Here is a 22,847-nt window from a genome sequence, read left to right as displayed (position 1 = left end):
CATTTAACTGTAGTAAATTTAAAAAAGTGTCACGGCCTAACAAAGTTCAACAATGTTGACAAGTCTTTTGATAGTAAAGAAGATCAGTGTGAATACTCGACATTATCGTAGGAAAATGTGTAAATACTGACCACAGACTATGGCTGGCATCATTTTACATGCTTGCTTCTGCTGTTGGAGAATCGTGTCCGCTAGAGAAGATCACTATCCTGCAGATCACGTCATAGGTCAGGACAGGCTAGGACACGCGAACGACCGAGGAAGAGGTCACTAACGCGAGACGAGAGGAGGCAGTCAGGATCTAGAAGCGCATCCAAACCTGAGCTGGGTAGCGCGACTTGGAAATAAAGAATGCAACATTTTCTTGGGATGCCACCGATCCCACATCCTGCTTGCGCACAAAGCACATATGGGGGGACGCGAACATGTGGAGACAGCCAATGGATCAGGATACACAGCGATAGGACGGCACGATAAAGAGCACCAGAAGACAATAAGAAAAGAAATCAGATAGGAGCAAGACGAAGGTCGTATACTGTATCATTTTCGTATTCTAGGCGCTACGCCATCAAATAGTGAAATCAAAGTAGGTAGATGCTTGAACGTATGGCGATGAGACAATGTGTAAAAGAGAACGAAATCGAATTCTAACTCTTACAGGGAGACGAAAGAATGTGATTTAGCTTGTGCTGGAGATAGTAGAAATAAAGTATACATGAGGCCATTGGGAGAACAAGCTCTAATTAAATGAGGAAGATAGCTAATTAGAGATATGCGTGAGAGGTGAGACTCGAGCGAAGTCTTAAGGAAATGATCTATTAGAGTATGAACTTGTCCAAATGAATAGGATAACAAGGCTGAACTATTTATGACTGTGAAATATAGCAATTAAGCGAAAATCAAACGAGAGGAATGGAGACAGCCAGTGGAATGTTGTTCTAAAGATGAGGAGGAAGGAAGACGTTACGAGAGCAGGCCCGACAGGACCATGGCCGGAATGGAAACACAGCAGGTGAAACCGCACGACTAAAAACAATAATGACCTTAGGCACAAGCTGGCAAAAAGGCGGTAGGCGACAGCTGTAGATTCGACCTCGAGACCACGTGACGTCTGCGAGCGCAGAGAGCGAACCGTGTCGTGACATTTCATCATATACAATGCTGCAAGGAGACCAGGAAGACAGGTATGCCTCACAGGCTTATCATGTTAAGATTCAATACAGCGACGAGAGAGCACGGCAGTAGACGAAGGAGCAGGACGGGAGACGGGGACCAATCAGAAGAGATAGGGACGCGAGAGAAAGCTTATGCTGAGACCATACCAGCTGTATTCGCGGCCTAAGAGGGCAAAGCAGGTTGAGAAGTAAAAGGAGGGTATTGCGCAGAGTAAACGTTGCCACAAGGCTATAAAATATGGAATGACGAAGACGAGAGCAGACGGTCTGGAGAAGTGTATAGACCCATGAGAGAGAATAGTCGTTGGTATTAAGTTGCGTTGGGATGCGGAGTGCGGACGATGATCATGCAAGGTAGTTTATTTCAGCGGGAGAACTGAAAATCGGCCAATCCAGTGACGAGTAGCTGGAAGTGGGAAGAGCGATGAGAACTTCACACTGAGCTAAATGCTGAAGGTACCGGAGCAAGCGTTCTGAGTGAGGCTCTAAATCAACTGAGGGATTGGAGCCAAACACATCTTCTATGACTTGTAACAAGTTTAATATGAATTTGAGCAGGGGGACCAATTGTTTACAATTAGGATCCAATCAGTACCTTCTTGTACCACTGTCGACTCTAGCTGGAGCACAGTAACTTATTGTGCAACTGATGCAATGCCGATCAGTATGCAATAGATGCACGTTAGACTTTCAACAGGTCAGAATATAAGGTGTATATTGCAATCTAACTCAACAACTTCAAGGGAGAGTTCAACTGGGCGGCGCTGGAATTATGACTGGCTGAATTATAAGCTGAGATTATACACTTTTATTATTAATTACGCGAGTATACAGAACCGATGAGGAAGTATGGAAAGCGGCGAGGTACAGCAGCAGCGGATGAGTAAAGAGAGCGAAACTCGCGATAGCTAGCGACACCGTACAGAGCCGAGCGGGTTGTGACAGAGGAGTGGATGGAAGGAGGTTAATACTTACATAGGCGGACCTAGTAAGGAGCTTCATATGTGATGATATTGGAGGCGAGTATATATTACGATGACTTGTGAGTGCGTAGCAGGGCACGGCACATTATAAATACAATAGACCACGAGCGAGACTCATAATAGAACGCGAAATTGATGACGCGCGAGCGGCGGAAAGATTAATTCGAACGGATAAGGGTACCCGGGGTCAGGAATACAGACCGATCACAAGAAGAGAATAAGATGAGATAAGGGAGATATCGGTGGAGTCTGTGAGAATAGATGCGAGGAAGACAGGGAGAAACGGTAGCGACCATAGACCAAAATTAAATGACGGACTCATATAGATCTTTATTTTTCGAGGAAAGAAAAGGGCTCAAGGAAGGGAAATATACGAGGTAATAGAACATTAGGAATGGTGGATTAGCGCATATATTGGTGGAGGGAACGCATACGAACCGCAGAATTCACTAAAAATCTAGAGAAAAATGTACGGGAATTGAGACATAGACGAGCGAGAGGATATAGAGGATATAAAGAACATTATATGTCAGACAGGCTGAGACGAGAGTCTTGCAAAGAGATGGACAGGCAGACGATATGTATGAGAACAGGAGGGAGAGAGGCCGATGGAGAGCCCGCTCAGACTATATCCGACGGAAAGATGCATCGTAGCGTACTATATTTAGAATATGAATACGCATGAGGACAAATACAGTACAGGATAGCTATGCACAATAGAGACACACATGAAAAGGGACCGACAAGCACAGGACGTAACATTCACGATACACAACGAACTATGACATTATTGCAATGCATGGATTTGAGCACAGGAATATAGACGTATCATAGGCAACGAGCTCATGATCGAGACGCAGATTAGGATAATATATGGAATATCAGACAGGTCATTGCACGTGAACGTAACAGATTGACTTCAGAAGGGAGGAATGGTGGAACAAGTGCAGAAGCTACAGCAGCGGAGCCCAAAGACGAGAGAGATCGAATAGAACCGAATAGCCAGAATCCACGGAGTTGCACGCAGAATCAAGCCAATATGACGAACGCCCGGGAAGCGAGTAGTGGGCAGAAGTGCTGAGTAATTAGTAGAGAGCAGATCAAAAGAAAGGCGAGTTACATTATTGGAGAATATAGCGTATCATATTTAAAGAGCGATAAAGATACAAGAGTACGACAAGACACATCTCACATCTACAAACACAACAACAGCCGAAGAATGGGAGGAGCAAGAAAGAGAAGTAGAAGGAGAGGAGGGCTTAGAATTCGATGTAGCAAAAAAAGACTTAGAGCAATCAGTACACTGTAATAATAGGAGTCACTAGAGAGAAAGGAAAGAGGAGACGGTCAGGAGAAGAAGAGTCAGCCTACCGACGAAGACGATGAGGCTTGAGGTACACAGAGCCAAAACAGAAGCGACATGTGATGGATAAATCCACGATACAGCTTACTAGGAGGTGCAACACGTAGAGGAGCAAACCGACCACCCCCACATACGCACAAGTAAACGCTTAAAATGATTGTCACGTATGCCAAATGCAAATCTGCGCGTACAAAATAGAGCGCTCGCACCACTAAGCTAAGACAAACAGAAACACATGGCCAACTAAGCACTAGTAAGATGGAAGTGAATGCCAGTGCGAGCAGACGCGGATGAAAAGATCAGGAGAAGGACAAATGACAATAAGATAGACGGAACGGAATCAGAGAGACACTCGAGAGAGGATGCGAAGCGCAGGACCCCACCGTCCGACGGCCCAGCGCAGCGTGAGATCATCGTGTATCACGAGGCGCGAAAAGAACGTTTAGTGTAATTAAGGATCTGATATCTTGGAAGATAAAGTAGAAGTTAGGCGTATAATGCGCGATGGACGCACGAAGGTCGCAACTCCACATGCACCAATCCAACACAATAGTATAATCACAAATCGATGAACGAAGAAGATAATCCCACAAAGGAGGGCCAGAGATTATTCACACTCTAGGCGGACAGCTATAGATCCGTACGAAAATAAAAATGTGTAAGTTCAGATATAAGTTGGAGGCACGGCATCTACCTACCAAGGAAGCTGAGCCATCAACGACTTTCGTAGGCTGAAGGCGACTGCACGTAATATCGCGCCTCGAACCATGCTGAATGCACAGCGTCAGAAATAGTGCTCGATGCAGACCAACAGTGAGGCGCGGAGCGGTATCCACATAAAGCGTTTTGAGTGTAAAACTAGGGATAACCAAGCCGAAAGAGAGAGGAAACCCAACCGCGACGAAGTACCAACAAAACACAACCACCCGAGGAGCAGGAAGCAGAAGCAACAATGCTAAAGACCTCCCGTGGCACAAGACACACTCTATGTCGGGCGGGAGAGCTAATGAGGAGGATCGCAAGTCAAAAGTCGTGAATATAACTAGAAAGAATCGTCTGAGAGAAGACAGGAAGGATCAAACAGCCGTGAAGAAAACCTGCAAATGTATGAGTTGAATAGAAAATGACAGCAATATCAATATATGCTGAGCAGTGAACGCGGCAAAGTCAAAGAAGAAGTAGCATAGATAATCAGGACTGAATAGAGACGCGATAAAGCTGCACATGACCAAAAACAGCAATCGAGGCAATAAGCCATGAAAGAACAGAACAGAAGTATCAAATAGGCTGTGTAACGAAGAGCATGGAGCCCAGAATCAGGTATGAAATGATAGCAGAATGTAAAGAATGGAAGTGGAGGCAAGACAGAACAACGAAACCTGCGCTCGACACATTAGCAAACAACAAGAGGCGAGCTGTAGCAAGTGAGACATCTATGAGGCCAATGGGCCGAGGAACCGCCACGCTAGACAGGATCGCCGCAACTTAGATAAGCTCGTTCGCACTCTCGGAGATAAGATGACCAGGTACGAAACCGCAAGTGCACCAATTAGCCAATAAAGACAGAGGAGAGCATGATAGAACCGAAAACGTCAAGAAGGCAACCGCAGGCAACGGCGGTCACACGCAACACATCACCGGAGGACTGGGAGATGGGTAGAAGGGACGACGCACTGGCCTCCACGATGCGGCGAATAAGCATTCTGATCCTCGAAAGAGTAGATAGGGGCCGACGGGGAACGAGAGACAACAATCAGTCGCCTAGATGTCATAAGAAGTGGTGAACTGAAATCGGAGAGCACGCAGTAAGAGCGAGTAACACGTTAGTGAGAGATGGAGGAAGTCTAGAGATAGCAGAAGAACGCGAGCGAAGGCCACCAATGAACGAGAAGACGAGGAGCGCATTGCCAGAATAAGACGAGGCAACGACGGGTCGTGCGCTCTTCCAGGAAAGGCAGTCAACTCTGGTGATCAGATAAAACTAGCAGACCGAAGTGCAGGAGGCGAATACACATGAGCATCGTCATAAGCATATAATATAGAATAGAACGAGTCAGGGAACAGACGAGTGACTCTAAAGATCAGGGCCCCAATGACAATCAAGCAGAAGGGTCAAGACTGGGGAGCGACGAGTCGGAAATATATATGTCTAAACGAGCTGCTAGAGACACTGAACCTTGTTCCCCAACAGCTTGAACCAGGCAGAAGGCTATCAGGAATGGCATCAAGAGCGCATATGGAGGCTATACGAACACGTACCTGCGCATTCTGTCGGAGCAAGACGATTATGGCTGAAATCGGAGCGGTGCAAGAGTCAGCTTAACTGGCGCACAATAGTGCGCAAGATGGACCCGACGGGTATAGTCGTGGAGCAAGTGCGGAACACACTATGGGCACAAGAAGTGAACTGCGTGCGAAGATACACCAGGACAGATCACTGGGACACGTGCTGCACACGGCAGCCGTATATGTACGAGCATTGTATGTCGCACAAGTAAGAGACAAGATATTGATCGAAAACAAGATAAAGAATCACAGTCTCAGTGTGAGCTATATAAACAAGGTGACGAAGAGTGCACGAGTATAAGCGAGAAGGAGAAGCGAATGTCTACTGAGACTATCGAGAGTGAGACGATGGCGAACGAACACGAACGCGAGAGCTGGTATGAAAAGTCTATAGAGGATATGGTACGAACGGACAAGAAGGTATAGAGAGAGTCGGTAGAGACAGTATAGCTGCGACAGGTAAATACAAAGAAAGCGTACCTACAACAAGACTATCAGCGCACGAACACGGTACTCTAAGAGCACAAGACATATAGTGAAGGCGGAAGAGAATAGGACAAGTGATTTGAGCGAGGGAGAACTGACGAACACAATAGGTAATCGAAAGCGCTTGACAAGATATTATGATGTAGGGATGATCAGCAGCACATAGGAGGACTAGGACACAAGGAGACCGAGAGGAAAGCAGATGACCTTACTTTACCCAATGATACAATTTCTCTTAACAGTATCGGACGGCAGATGAACTGTATGACCGGCCAGGCTAGCCGGGTTAATCACACCAACTTGACACTGGGAGCAAGAACAGATTGGCGGCACCAGGAGAGACTTGAGGGCCAACAGGATGTAGTCATGGAGCATCCCAAAGAACAGTGAAATATTGCAATATCGTATATAAAAGAGTTCCACGTGACCCAGGCATACAACAAGGTTGGTAGGGACTCGTGGCCGCTTAATCAATACGCAGGAGCACGGTCAGAACAAGACTCATGGACGATATAGGTGAAAAGACAATAGAGAACGTATACCAGCTCCAATATGGAAGACCAGAAGGAACATAGAGTCGATACAGACGAATCACAGAGACCTAGATGCTACCTGCATAGCAACAGACAACAAAGCAATGAAAATGGCCAGAGCCATAAGACCTAGGTGGTCTAAGGATAATTAATCAAGCAACACACTTTGTCCCATTAGCCACGAGCATAACATAGTCGGAAGTACCATGCCAGCCAACTCGAGATCCTTTAGCCTATTCCAGAAAAGCTGTCAAGGACCATCTAATAGTACGGAGCCTCGGTTGGCTGAGCTGCTTAACTAACTTAGTTATTTAAATTACTATGACAGTTAAAGAATATAAAAGTAAATCACTAAACTTCAAGGTAATTTATAAATTGTTATGCATTTATTAGTATGTATATAACAATATTCCCAGACAGAGTTAACGGAAACAAATACGATTTTCTAAGACTGCACAGCAAACACGGACTTAGGCAGAGTAAAAAAATACGTTGATAGAAGCGACACACGACACCAGATAGGAACGAGCACTATGATTAAGTAAAGTTTTCCTAACAATAGAGACTAACACTTGAAGAAGACCACAGAACCAATATATAAATATGACTGTCAACAATTAAATCTAGTCCAGAAATCAAGCAAATCTTCTCTCCACTGAAATGATGTACCAGGCAATAAATATAATATATAGGTAAGTAAAACGACTAGCGCAGCACAGAGAATGATCGCTGACTTAAAATTAGACCTGATTGAAGTGCACAAGAGTAATTAAGGACACAAACTGATAATAAATAGAATGCACACTTAAGCTGCTTGAGGATTCACTAAAAAAGTTCTGCAAAGAAAAGACGCATATCTTATTTGTAAATAATTAATAGCTCTCACAGAGCTCAAAATGTAGCAATTGCGGATGATTCATGAACGAACGGCACCCCCCGTCCAAGAGCCTATGTTATGACAGATATGTAAATCATACTAACATATCCGGACAACGAAACCAACCCGTCAAGGGCATTTCACAGAGGTGCAAGCATGACATAAATACATAATCACGCAGATCAGAGTGACTACAAGGCAATCAGAGCCAGAGAGCACAGATGCAGACACATACAGAGACAACAGCAGTGGCTGTCAATATGGAACCCATTGGACGAAAATAATTGACTGAAGTACTGTCCACGCGCAACAGTGCCCTGTTGCTGGGAATTTACGTTAGACACATAAAAGAAGATCATGCAGACAACATATACAAATAATTAAAAGTTAGTCAAACATAAATTATTCAACACAGAAGAATGAATTTCTTTAATTTGTGCGTATTTATTATTTTATTTTTAATTAGTAGTTTTTCTTTTTTTTTGTATTTTATTGGTGCTATTTCTTGACAGTCGAGTTATAATTAGAATATCAATATGAATGTTAGAGTTGATGAAGGATGTACTACGATGATTAAGTATGTATACACACATTCATATTATTAATTTTATGTGTATTGGGTGTATGGAGATTAATCATTTCATATTTGTTATTATATATCGTGACTTTCTGTTTTTCCTTCTTACAGTGATTATGATCTCTTAAACTGATCATATTATAAGTTATTATAGAGTTATTTAGTTTTCTTAAGTATTATCTGTCAGATCTTGGATTTAATGATATCAGACATAGTTGTTTGTGTATTGATGAAGTTTACTTTTAGTTTTTTATCTGAGTAAAGATAAAGAAATTGAGTCATCAATATTTTGTTTCAGATATTGCTATTATGAGATGAGATAAATTATCTTGACTGGCTGATGTATTGAAAAAGTGATTTTAGGAATGAGATAAGAAATCGGTCTACAGGTAGCGAAGTGTAAATTGAATATCATACAATTATATGTATACAAAAACATAAAGTTCGAGCCAACGAAAGACACTAGTCGAAGTAGACATCACCAGTAAACGTGAAGTGATACAACCTGACGCATTGAAAAGCTCTAAGCACAATGAGAGAAGAATACAGAAGGATAAACACGCGGCAATTCTAGCGAACGAACACTAGATACTTACCTTATTAAAATCGCAAGAATGAAGATAAGAATCAAGATAATAGGATGAGATAGAAGGTGCAGATAATCAGCGAATGTGCTCCGGAGCCGAATCAGTAGAATGATAAGTATATCACATACAATATAAATACTAATAAGCTAGGGAGCGTCACGCTCTACGCACCAAGAAGAACTAGAGACAAACAGAACAAGGCTGACATCAAGCTGAGTGGAATGTGAACAACTAACGACATAGCTAAGTATGGTTGACGTAATACCAATAGAGCCTCACAAGCAACGGAGAACTCTCTGTCGGTCCAAAATATGCAAAATTACATGGAGTTTGCCCACAATTCAGTACTAAGAAATGGCACTCAAATGGCAACCCCCAAAAATATCCACACAAAAGACAATTTCGGTCTCCTAAAACTAATTCAGTCCACACCGAAGGCACTTCCTATTCCAAATAGCAGTCATAGCTAGCAATCGCCTGTATGGTTAAATTAAATCATGCAATCAAAAAGAACTAAAACTAAGAAACAAATTACGTGTCAGGATCAGAACAGCAAAATCCACCATCTGACGAGCCAAAAGAAGACTGAATGAAACAAACGAAGTAGTTATTCAGAATAGCAGAAATCATAATAAGGTAAGCATGCAATTGATAAATTTACATAAACGAAGAAACAAAAAACAAAAACGCCAGCTTTCAAGTGAATATAAAAATCAATGAGATCAGTAAAGTTGAGTGGTTACTAAAGTAGACAGGAGTTGTGACAACATTATTAGATGTCTAACAAAATGCGCGCATAGCGAGAAAAGAAAAAAAAAAAAAAAAAAAAAAAAAAAAAAAAAAAAAAAAAAAAAAAAAAAAAAATAGCGCTCATCTTAACGTCACTGCGTTGACTCTGTGGTGGAGTGGATGGATCGTCTAGTAAACCCTTTTAGTCCCAAATGTGTTCACATACAGCTCCCGAAACAGTGAATCAAAACAGGGATGGTAATCACGAACCTTCTCCAAAAAGAAAATGTCGTGGCATCTTATGAAAAGTTCGCCACGAGATGGCGCGTACAGTTTAAGTGTCTCAAGATTAAAGATGGGGAAGCTCCCATCCATTCGTATAGCAACAACTATTTGCAAGACAGAAATCTCAGTAGCCACTCCTATCCATTTACCTACGCAAGCCTACAGGCTGCAATTGGCGAATTAGAGAGCTGCCATCGGCAACCAATTAATGCAGGCAAAAACTGCCCCAACAGCACATGCACCAGCCACTGGCATTGGCATAAACAGTTACATATAACATACGACAGTACAGTAAAAGACATAGAAATTAATACGATTAAGGAATAACACCCTTCTTTAATCCAAATTTCAGCCTATTTTGAAATTTCACTGTGACATTGTAGCGCTCAATACATGCACCAGGCATGTAATAGATTCACTCATCAAACGCCCGGCAGTAAATTCTTGTCTAACAGACATGTCAACAACATCCAAGTTTAAGCTCCCTCCTCTTGAGGGTCAAAGGTTATGCGCGACACTTTACTCTTCGCACTGTACAGCAGAAGGAGACATTCATGGTCCTTTCAATAAAGCCAAATAAAAATGGCTAGGTCACCGCTGAAAACAAAAAAGTTTTCCAATCGCTCCCGTCACAGAACCATAAGTCCTCAAGAAAATGTCTAAAAATCTGCACCTGTGCCTTCATGACCTGTTGACGACTGTGACCTCCAATTCGCCACAGTGAAATAGCGAGCATTTAATACCGCCATACACGTATACACATTATGCGTAATAGACATCCGACGACTAGCCTTATGCCACCCAACACGAGACGCACTAGAGGATCCGAGACCGGTCTGCGTAGAAACTATAAGATGCCGCATTTCTGAGCATTTCCTCCCTAGTACCACTAGGTAAAGTTCAAGAGGAAGGGACTATTGTATTGATGCCACACCCATATCTTTACACACCCTCTTGACCTTTTGACCTTGAGCAAACGACCCTAAAAGGATCTCGAGCAAAACATCCAACCTCTGTATTTGACCGATCCCGCCCTCGACCCGAAATGAATCGATCGGACCAGTAACGGTCGGAGCGTTAAATTAATGTCCCAACTGCTGTGACGCCCGACGCAGCGGAACGATCGACGGCACGATCAAGCGATCTAAAGCTTGCAGCTGACTATGTCAGATGTACTAAAAAACGATGCTGTTTAAGACATTATGATAATAGCATGCAAGGTAAGCAAAGGGTAGTGAGTGTGCTGGCCACTCCCAAGACTGAGAAGTTATAACAAAGTCAGTACATGCGCATTAAAATAGCTTGGCTAAATTAATTCTACTTTTTTCTAAGGTTCAGAAATTGTATGGCTGAAAAAGTAGAGAAACTAAAGAGAAATAAAGATTAGAAACCACTAAGAAGATGACTATAATACATTTAACACACGTTCGCCACATAGCACACAATAGCAATAACATAGCGTGCAACATAGCACACACTCACAAGCCACGCCACGCATCGCACTAGCAACGCACGCACAAATCACATAAGTTATGATAAAGCAGGGCAGCTTATAGTGAAAACTAGATGTGAACCAAGAATGGCATTTTACATATTATATTAGTGCGGCATTATCTAAATATGTTTGGCCAGCCGGCAAGAGAACAATAACTAAATCCATGCTCAATAGAACAGAAATACTACATATAAAGTTTGTTTTTGCCACTTCAATCTAGTTTCCCGATAATTTTGTTAATGTAATACTCAAATTTGCCCCAATCTAATGTAGGTATAGAGGTAGCCATTCAAGCATTTGGGAAGAAATAGCAGAAAAGGCAACATCAAAAGCTTATCAATTTCTCATTTTTTTTTTTTTTTTATCTTTGGTTTTTTTTTTTTTTTTTTTTTTTTTTTTTTTTTTTATTTTTTTTTCTTTTTTTTTTTTTTTTGATTTTTTTTTTTTATGTTTTTTGATTTTTTTTTTTTGGGCAGGTTCAAAAGAAATCAGGATTCCCAATTTACTAAAAAGCAAGTTCCATGCATCCTTTTCATAAAATACAAGTACCACGCAAATGTCCACTACTGCAAATTAACTGCTCTCGTGGACTTTATCTGGCCTAGTCTATTAGCTTAGTAGAGAAATAGCAAAATCGCATTTTTACCCGAGTGCACATGCTGAATCCGACAGAATTGTTACCCTCGCACTGATTCGCCAGGATTCAATCACTACATGTGCCTGCCTATCGAGAAATTGCAACCTTAACTCGGCCACGTGTTCTGAAATGAATACGAGTTCAGCGGTTGCACAGCTATAATTATATATATACGAAATAATTGTGTATGTGTATGGTGCGTTATGTAATATTAGTTCTATAAAAGCATTCTAAATAAATCAAGTAGCATCGCACTAGTAGAATCAATAAGATGACACGAACCACATATAAGATCTCATATATCGAAAGTGAAGAGATACTCCTTGAGTTGGCAATAGAATTTCAAGAAGATGTCAGTAACGCGAGAGAAATATAACAAAGCCGTTTAACATGCATTGCAACATAAGTAGAAGATAATATCATAATGAAAACACACACGAAGGACACCCATGCCAATCTTACATTTCGCTACCTGAACGAATTAATAACACATCTCTCAGCCACACATCGGAACGCAAACGGTAAAATGGCATGGGAAAACCGCATCGTATTGAAGAGGTACCACATGTGAAAGGCCTAGAAAGAAGTGATAAATTACCAAGGACAATTATAAGTAAGTGGTGATTTTGAGGTGGTAACTGTAGGGGCGACGGTGCTCTCCTCCCTGCAACAACAGCAGTGGCCATGAGGTGGTGAATGCAGGAGTATAGGTGTTGTCCCTCCCACAACAACAGCAGTGGCCATGAGGTGGCGATTCAGGAGTATGCGTTTTCCGCTCCCACAACAACACTGCGGCCTGCCATGGAGTCGGTGAATTTCAGGAGTAAAGGTGTTGTCGCGCTCCCACGAACAAAACAGTGGTGGCCATCAAGGATGGTGAATGCAGATATAGGTTGTCCCTCCCACACAAATCAGCGTGGCTCATAGGTGTGAATTCACAGGAGTATACGGTGTTGTCCTCCACAACAAACACGGGACCATGAGGGTTGATATGGTCAGGAGTATAAGGTGTTGTCCTCCCACAAGCAACACTCGCCGTTGCCATGAGGTGGTGAATGCAGGAGTATGGTGTTGTCCCCTCCCACAACAACAGTGGTGGGCCATGAGGTGGTGAATTCAGGGAGTATAGGTGTTGTCCCCCCCCAACAACAGTGAGCTGCCATCGAGGTTGTGAAATTCAGGAGTATAGGTGTTGTCCCTCCCACAACAACAGTGCTGGCCATGAGGTGGTGAATGCAGAGTATAGGTGTTGTCCCCTCCCACAACAACAGTGCTGGCCATGAGGTGGTGAATTCAGGAGTATAGGTGTTGTCCCTCCCCCCGTAGAGAAAGAATATGAATATATATGAATATGAATATCTTGTTCTGCTGAAAAATGACATCTGTGTGTCAAGGTTTTTCTCAGACCTTTAAAATACCCAGAGAAATACACTAAAACATTTGAGGTTATGGTAAACATAACTGTTAGCCCACGGGTTCACTCGAACTTTAAAATACCTGATACAACACTGGAAGCATCTGATGTGATATGATATGATGTGGTTGATGTAAGGTTTTTGCATGGGGTTGACGTTGTCAATGCAGTGTTTACAGTCTTCACGAAAAACATTTTGAGCCACTTGCCCTCTCCGGCAAGTATTCTCTGAAATGTACATGCCCGAATGACATTCTAGTTGCCCATATATTTTGCAGAAATATTTTTGAAATATTGAGTAAAGAAGTGTACACCAGACAACTTGTAGATGCCATTCGTTTCCAGTGTTTAACATTTCGTGATTTTAAACCTTTAGTAATGGCCAGCTGAGTTATAGTTTATGCGTTTTTAAAGCAGGGGCTTGTCGGTCACTGAGCTCGCGATGTTTACATGCCTGCTGACATTTCCATACGTCTCGTGCGTCGGACGCCCGGCTATATTCGAAGACTGTGTTTACTCTGCGCTGTGGCTCGCTACTGATGCAGAGATGCCAACCACTACGATTTATCCGTATTTTATACGAGTTTTTATTCCTTTTGCACCACTACGACCAGTTTGTATCAAACTACGAATTTCACTGTAATCGGAAAAAATTTTTTTTTTTTAAATTATTGTTCTTTTTTGTCAATTTATTGTCATTTTTGACCCTCAGACTGCAGGAAATTGCATCTCAGAATCAAAAAATTTTCCGGGGGGCATGCCGAACCCCCCTAGCAAACTCGGGTCACTACATGACCCTCGAACTACTAATTTGATGGCCAGAAACTACAGATTGCTTCATATGTGTTGGCATCTCTGCTGTATCATTGTTTCTACGCCTTCTCTTTCTAGCCGAGGAGGACATTGATGATCTGAGTGACATTAGGTCTAGGACGTCTAGCGTGGCATCTGTGCATAGCGTTGGCAAGGAGCAGAAGCAGTACGCCCCCGAAGACGGTAAGAGAGCGTGTATCATCAGTCTAACATCGCCTATCATATTGCATATCATCAGCAGTCTCATTCTGATATTGATATTATGTCATTCTCCTTTAAGCCTGAGTATAAACATGCAATAATCTAAATACGAATGCTGTTGCAATTTCATTGACTACTAGTACTAGTTACTGCTGCTATGATATTGCTACTTCTGATGTTATATACATCTACCGCATTATTTCATTGCTGATTTCTTTCATTATGTTGTATGCTTTGATGTTAGCATTCCAAGTTTTAGATGGAAATATATGGTAGACATAAATTAGACAATAGGGTAGACATGTTTGAGTACGAAAATGAATGCGTTTGTTGAAAGCTTCATTCAACAGTTATTACAGCAGCTATTTTGCTAAGGCAGTACAAGGAAGGTATTTTCACTATTGTAATGTCTTTATGTGATTATGCTAATGAATCTAACCCCGCTCATGTGTATTGTATGTATCACTTGTATTCTCTGCAGCCTACATCCTGAGTAATATGTTGTTGGTACAGTTATGGTTAGGATTGATTCGTATAGTATCTTAGTTATTATTATATTATAGTGGGAGGAGAGCACCGTCGCCCCTACAGTTACCACCTCAAAATCACCACTTACTATATTGTCCTGATAATTTATCACTTCTTTCTAGGCCTTCACTGTGGTAACCATCTTCAATACGATGCGGTTTTCCATTGCCATTTTACCGTTTGCCGTCCGATGTGTGGCTGAGATGAATGTGTCTATTAATCGTATACAGGTAGCCGAAATGTAGATTGCATGGTGTCCTCATGTGTGTTTCAGTTATGATATACTCTTCTACTTATGTGCATGCATGTAAACGGCTTTGTTATATTTCTCTGCGTTACTGAACATCTTACTTGAAATTCTATTGCAACTCTAAGGAGTTATCTCTTCACTTTCGATATATGATATCTTATATGGTTCTGTCATCTTATATGATTCTATAGTGGATGCTACTTTTGATTTATTTAAATGTTTATAGAACTAATATTACATAAACGCACCATACACATACAAAAATATATTTCAGTATATATATTAATATAGCTGTGCACACGTGCACTCGTATTCATTCCAGCACACGTGGCGAGTTAAGGTTGCAATTTCTCGATAGCAGAGCACATGTAGTGATAATCCTGGCAATACAGTGGGAGGGTAACAATTCTGTCGGATTCAGATGTGACACTCGGGTAAAAATGCAGATTTTGGCTATTTCTCTACATAGCTACATAGCTAGGCAGATAAAGTCCACGAGAGAGTTAATTTTGCAGTAGTGACATTTGCGTGGTACTTTATTTATGAAAAGGATGATGAACTTGCTTTTAGTAATATTTGAGGAATACCTGTCCTTTTGAACCTCAAGAGAAATGATAAGCTTGATAGTTGCCTTTTCTGCTATTCTTCCCAAATGCTTTGAATGGTACCCTCATACCTACATTAGATAGGCGGCAAATTTAGTATTACATTAAAATATCGAAACCTAATTGAAGTAAAAACAACTTATAATGTAGTATTTCTGTTTATTGCATGGATTTAGTTATTGTTCTCTTGGGCTGGCCAACATATTAGAATGCCGCACTAATATAATATGTAAAATGCCATTCTGGTTCACATCTAGTTTTCACTAATGAGCTGCTGCTTATCATAACTTATGTGCATTTGTGCGTGCGTGCGTGCGTGCGTGCGTGCATGTGAGTGTGTGCTATGTATGCACGCTATGTATGCTATGTGTGCATGTGGGCGAACGTGTGTAAATGTATATATCATCTATCTTAGTGGTTTCTAATCTTTATTTCTCTTTAGTTTCCTCTACTTTTCAGCACTACAATTCTGAACCTTAGAAAAAGTAGAATTAATTTAGCCAGCTATTTTACATGGCATGTACTGACTTGTTATCAACTTTCAGCTTGGAGTGGCAGCACACTCACTACCCTTTGCTACCTCATGCTATTATCATAAGTTTAAACAGCACGTTTTTAACATCTAATAATGTGGTCACACTCTGTTATTTTAGTAACACTAACTTTACTGATCTCATGATTTTTAATATCACGTGAGCTGGCGTTTTTGTTTTTGTTTCTTCTTTATTAAATTATCAATTGCATGCTAACCTTATATGATTTCTGTATTTGAATAACTCTTGTTTGTTTCATCACTCTATCTCTTGTGCTCGTCAGATTGTTTGGCTGTTCATCCTGACACTATTTGTTTTCTTTATTTGTTCTTTTTGCATTGCATGATTTATTTAACATTACAGGCGTTTGCTACTATGACTGTATTTGGAATAAGTGCCTTCGGTGTGCGACTGATTAGTTTAGGACCGAAATGCTTTGGAGACTTTTGGGGTTCTTTAGGCCGATTTCAGGTACTGAATGTGGGAAATCATTAATTGATATTTGGGACAGAGAATCTCATTGCTGTGGTGTAGCAACCAACTACTATGTGTAGTGTCACATTCACTCAGTATGTCCATTATTGTTTCTGGCTCATTTATTAATATTTTACATAATACCATAGTGGCAATCCTTCCACCCCATCAACACTAATTTGATTATACTTCATATGATTAAAAGAGATCAGTTGCAAACCTTAACCATGATTTTATATAAAGCTAATGCAGGTACATTACAAGACACGAGTTGCCAAATTTTACACATGTATGAAATTAAATACACTTGCTATTACATTAAATTTGTGAATATTATGTGACACATTTTAATATTGTATGTGCTCTGCATATCTCATTTTTATGTTCTAACGTAATTCCCAGCAACCCAGGGACTGTTGGGATACTTAGAATTATTGGCCATGGTGTGATATGCATGTTGTCACCCTTAAATGCAAATGTTGTTCCAAACGTAAATACATTAATAGCTGGGGGCCTTGAGAACACAATGCAATTTTAGCTTGAGCTATTACTTATTTACAATAAATATATTTTTCTTTGCAAATTTAGACAAGTAATCATTTATTTAATATTTGCTTTACCTGTGATATAGCTAATTTAGCCAGAATTCTTGTAGATTTTATACTAAAATATCCTGGTACATTTAGAAAAGATTTGCTTTGCCTTTGTACAATAATTAGTCTTCTTCTGACTCCTTGTAGAAAACTACTCATATGCTTGTCTATCTGTCTTGCCTCTACCATTTCTTACTAGGTTTGTGCATGAAAATATTTGTTGTATCTGTGAAATATTTAATATACATACTAATAATGATAAATTAAATACTGAATTTATGTTTACTTACATTTAACTGTAGTAAATTTAAAAAAAGTGTAGCCTACAAGAAGTTAAAATGTTGACAGCTTTTTGATAGTAAAAAGATCAGTGTGAAGTACTCGACATTATCGTAAGGAAAAAGTGTGTAAATACTGACCACAGACTATGGCTGGCATTTTAATGCTTGTTCTTGCTGGTTGGTCGTGTCTAGACTATCCTGCTCATGGAGGAGGTCACACACAAGGTCGTGAAGCCATCCAAACCTGAGCTGGCCTTGGAAATAAAGAATGCAACATTTTCTTGGGATGCCCCGACCTCTGTTGGCCCAAGCTCTGTGGCCAACTGTGAAGCCAATGGGAAAGCTAGCGGCGGAAAGTCACCAAATAAAGAGAAATATGGAAAAGGTATCTTGTATTTTCGTTCTGGCTAGCCAGGATATAATCAAATATAAGCGTTGATTACATGTAAGTTAATTCTTGTACAATAGTTTACTTGTGTGAGTGTTTAAGTATTATACCTGAGACATCTAATTAACTGAGAATCTAATTAAATATCGTGGTGATACTCGAAGTCTTAGAATGCTTTAGATATGAACTTGTCATGAATATAACAGCTGATTTTATCTGTAATTGCAATTAGCGAAATCAAAGAAGGGAGCACCAGTGGATGTTGTAGATGAGGAGGAGGAAGAGTTGCAGCAGGCAGCGACCATGGAAGTGAAACAAGTGGAAGCACTACAAAACATTGACCTGCAAGTGGAAAAGGTAGGCACAGCTGTAATTGACCTCACGCTACGTGATCTGGGGATAGACTGTTACTTCTCATATTGCAGACAGCAGTTCCTCATGCTTATTTAATTCATAATCCGGGAGAGAGAGTTGCTGTCATCAGCTGTATTGGGTGCGCTAGTAAAGCATTTGATAAAAGGTTTCGTAATTCACTTAAATGAGACACGATGGAAGGATCCTTGAGGAATTGTGTTTCGGTATTAATGTGATGGTTGTACTGTATTTTCAGGGGAGACTAATCGGCATCTGTGGCAGTGTTGGGAGTGGCAAGAGCTCACTGCTAAGTGCTGTGCTGGGCCAGGTGAGTGTCTATACTGAGTTGCCAATCACTTCTATTGTAACAATTTAATATGATTGGGCCAATTTTACATTTGATCTCGTCTGTTCTTCATGCTATCTGCTGCATGCTTTTTGCACTGTGCATGGTCATCAGTATAATGATCTTTATGCCTTCACGTCAGATTAATGTGTCATTTGCATAACTCAACTTCAGGGTTCAACGGGTTGACTTGATTACTATTTATTACGACTTTATTATTATTACCTCCGCCAAGGGGTTGGCAGGAGGTTATGTTTTCATCGGCGTGTGTTTGTTGGTTTGTGCGTTTGTTTCTTTGTGTACAGCCTAACTCAAAAAGTTATGGACGGATTGTCATGAAATTTTCAGGATAGGTCAGGAATAGGCTCACCTAGAATTGATGAGATTTTGGTGGTGATCCGGATCCAATTAATGAATTAAATTTTTTTTTAGGATAGGTCAGAAATGGGGTAACTTAGAATTGATTACATTTTGGTGGTGATCCGGATCCAATTAATTATTTAATTAATCAATTAATTAATAAAATTTTTCACAGTGACAGAATTCAGCTGCCTTGGCGGAGGTCTGCGCTCTCCGAGTGCTCTAGTTAGTATTATTATCGTCATCATCATTATCATCGCCACTATCATCATCATCATTATTGCATGTCTGTTGCAGATGCGTATGAATGATGGTACTTTAGGTATTGATGGAAGGTTTGCCTATGTTGCTCAGCAAGCGTGGATCATCAATGCCTCTGTTCGGGAGAACATCACGTTTGGTGCTGATTTTGACAGTAAAAGGTACATTATTTTTTGCTAGAATACAAGCCAATTTGATAGTCTAGGTTGCTTAGATACGGACGAGGTCATGTTGATTGTAAATGACTATATCAGATATAAAATTTCTAACACATAATAGTTTTTATTATAATAATAATTTGTATTATTATAATAATAATTTGTATATAATTAGTATTATAATTATTTGCAACAGCAAGTTTACTACAACATACTTTCGAATCGAATGCCATTAATTAATCTATTTTATTTGAATACAAGATATTATGAGGCCATCTATGCATCGTGTCTGAATACCGATATTGCAATGCTGGCCAATGGAGATGAGACCGAGGTATGAAATTATACAGTAGTGAGAAAATGTAACTACTGCCTGGTCTTTCTCATACGTTCGTGTTATTCCTTATGTCCTTCCTGTGTATTTCTTTATCTTGTCCGTGCATGTATCTATTGTAGTGTTGGTGAAGGTAGCAGATAAATAACCAGTACGTCTGAGTATGTCCACCAGTACACTCACACCCACTAACATTTTCTAACTTACGACAAGTGAGTCTAAACCGTAAAACATAATCGTTATCGTAACCGTAATCGTAATCGGAGCACATTCGGTACCGCCCCGCGGAACACTCGCCACGTTCTGTTCGATGATCGGTGACCTCTGTGTGACCTCACAGGTCGGCGAGCGCGGCGTGAACCTGAGCGGAGGACAGAAGCAGCGCATCAGTCTCGCGCGCGCGTTTTACACGAACAGCGACATCTACCTGCTCGACGACCCGCTGAGCTCCGTGGACACTCGCGTCGGCCAGCACATATTCAAGCACCTCATCCGCGGCTCGCTGAAGGGCAAGACGATTCTCTTTACACAATATATATATATATTATATAGTAAAGTATATTTTGCCTTCTTGTAGGTAAGCTGATGACAGAGGAGGAGAGTGGTACAGGCAGTGTGAAGTGGGTGACGTATAAGTCGTACATAGCAGCTGCAGGAGGCTGCTGCGTCTTGTTTGGAGTCGTCACGCTCTTCCTCATCGTAGTTTGCACCATAGGCTTCAGCAATATCTGGCTAAGCTACTGGCTCAGAGCAGGCAGTGGGGTAAGATGTGTTCGGTGCATACGTGCGCGTGAAGGCTGTATGTGTGTGTGCGCTTACGTCTGTCTGTCTGTGTGTGTGTCTCTGTCTGTGTGTCTGTCTGTCTGTCTGTCTGTCTGTCTGTCTGTCTGTCTGTCCGTCCGTCTGTCTGTCTGTCTATGTCTGTCCGTGTATCGGCACATGTGCGTGTGCACGTGTATGTGCTGTGTTTTTGTATCTATGTGTGCTTGGGTGCTTGTGTTGTGTGTGCATCTGTGCATGCGTTCTCTTGTGTGCGCGTGCACGTGCACGCGTGTGTATGAGCTTCAGTGTGTGTGTTTGCGAGTGCATATGTTCAAGCTACTGACTCTGGGTGGACAGCCGGTTAAGCTTCATTAGTGTGCGCATGCATGCATGAATGCATGTATGTAATCACACAGTGAATATAGCTAGCGGATGCACAGCGCGTTCTGTAAGAGTGATGAACGCTGTATGTGTTGTATTTCCTGGAAGTAAAGACTGAAGAACCAACGTTTACTATAATTAATACGAACAAGGAATTTATTCCACTGCAGTCCAGGCTGCAATATTGTAGTTTGACACTGGCTTCGGGGAAGTACTTGGTGCCACCTATTGGCCACGTTATAGCGCATGTTACGACCACCGCCGGTGGGCGAAACATGTTATGAGGGGTGCGAAAGAAATGGAAGCAACCGGCGTCGGTAACCTACCAGAAATTTGGCTAATTAAGATTCTGGGAGCCTCACTTTCGTGCACAACATTTCCGTTACCCGCTCCCTTGTTTGAATTCTGACTTATCAATTCTCATATTTGCTCGCTATAAAAAAATAGTCCAGCAATTTAACCAGGGTGGTCGCTCAAAGGCTATGCTTTACTATATTACACTAATACTTAATCTCACAATATGTCGTTGTTTGTTCTTCCTCGCAGGGCGTTAACATGACGCGGGAGGTGACTGACGGCAACATGACGTATGAGGAGACGTACGTCAGCGAGAGCATCATGGACAACCCACGCGTTGGCTTCTACCAGCTCGTCTACGGTCTCTCCATCATCGCCATGGTTACAACAGCCTGCTTCAGAAGTGTCATCTTCATGAAGGCTAGTTCATAGATAGCATATGTCTGTATTGGACGTATTTAGTATAGTATGTAATTGATTGCTGTTTGTTGATAGTTAATAGATAGCATATGTCTGTATTGAACATATTTAGTATATTATATAATTGATTGCTGTTTGTTGATAGTTAATAGATAGCATATGTCTGTATTGAACATATTTGGTATGGTATATAATTGATTGCTGTTCGTTGCCGAGTGGCTAAGCCATCGCACTTGCTGCTGTCAATACATTGGTCAATGGTGATACTCTTTAGAAACTCCTTATTTAAATATATATTAGCCATCAATTGTACTGTAGTAAGAGTAATAGTAGGTAAAAACAGCCGAGTGTTTGGTTGTTCCTGGCGTATTTTCACCAATGGCTTAAAAGATAATATATTATCCTGTAGAGACCTTCCCATTCAGGCATCCTCCGGTGTCTGTCGGTGATGAGCAATGTTATACCCTGATTCACTCGTACTTTTACTTACTCTTACCCTGCCTTGCTGCAGGTGTCCCTGATAGCATCCAGCAGGCTCCATGACATGTTGTTCATCAAGGTGCTGAGAAGTCCGATGCGATTCTTTGACAGTACACCCGTCGGCCGCATCATCAACCGCTTTTCCACCGACATGGATGAGAGTAGGTTTACCTGCACACAACACACAATGTCGAGTGTTTCTATTATACACAGTGCAGATGATATGCATAATATATTATAATTTATCATACCTGTCTCAGACGTTATTGTCATATGGTGCTTAATAACAATGTTGCCGTGTTGTTGCTACAGTTGATGTACGGCATGTCGTACCTCTATGAGATGTTGTCATCGTGTTGTGTGTTCTAACAATGTTGCCGTGTTGTTGCTACAGTTGATGTCAGGCTGCCCTACCTCTCTGAGATGGCACTGATCACCCTACTGTTCATCTTTACCGCTCTCTTCCTCATCGCGGCTGTGTTTCCATGGTTTCTCATCGGCGTGATTCCTCTCTGCCTGGCATTCTCCATAGTGATGAAGTGTTTTCAGGTGAGGCCATGCAGTGTGCAGATTCACTGTCTGTCAACATTCAGGGTGACTT

General features: G+C 41.3%; 1 protein-coding gene across 1 annotated transcript in view; it reads left to right on the top strand.

Moving 5' to 3' along the window:
• Positions 1–22,847, top strand: part of LOC106807554 (multidrug resistance-associated protein 5-like) — an 82,711-nt gene that overhangs the window by 42,259 nt on the left and 17,605 nt on the right. Inside the window, exons 13-22 of the mRNA XM_014809919.1 lie at positions 17,898–18,090; positions 18,326–18,450; positions 18,704–18,775; positions 19,451–19,575; positions 19,834–19,906; positions 20,247–20,427; positions 20,484–20,668; positions 21,596–21,766; positions 22,278–22,407; positions 22,641–22,795. Of these exons, the coding sequence (XP_014665405.1) occupies positions 17,898–18,090; positions 18,326–18,450; positions 18,704–18,775; positions 19,451–19,575; positions 19,834–19,906; positions 20,247–20,427; positions 20,484–20,668; positions 21,596–21,766; positions 22,278–22,407; positions 22,641–22,795 (1,410 nt within the window). The remainder of the gene's footprint in view (positions 1–17,897; positions 18,091–18,325; positions 18,451–18,703; positions 18,776–19,450; positions 19,576–19,833; positions 19,907–20,246; positions 20,428–20,483; positions 20,669–21,595; positions 21,767–22,277; positions 22,408–22,640; positions 22,796–22,847) is intronic.

Source organism: Priapulus caudatus, unplaced genomic scaffold (assembly GCF_000485595.1).
Source record: "Priapulus caudatus unplaced genomic scaffold, Priapulus_caudatus-5.0.1 Scaffold222, whole genome shotgun sequence".
NCBI lineage: Eukaryota > Metazoa > Priapulida > Priapulimorpha > Priapulimorphida > Priapulidae > Priapulus > Priapulus caudatus.
This window is presented reverse-complemented; position numbering and strand designations above follow the sequence as displayed.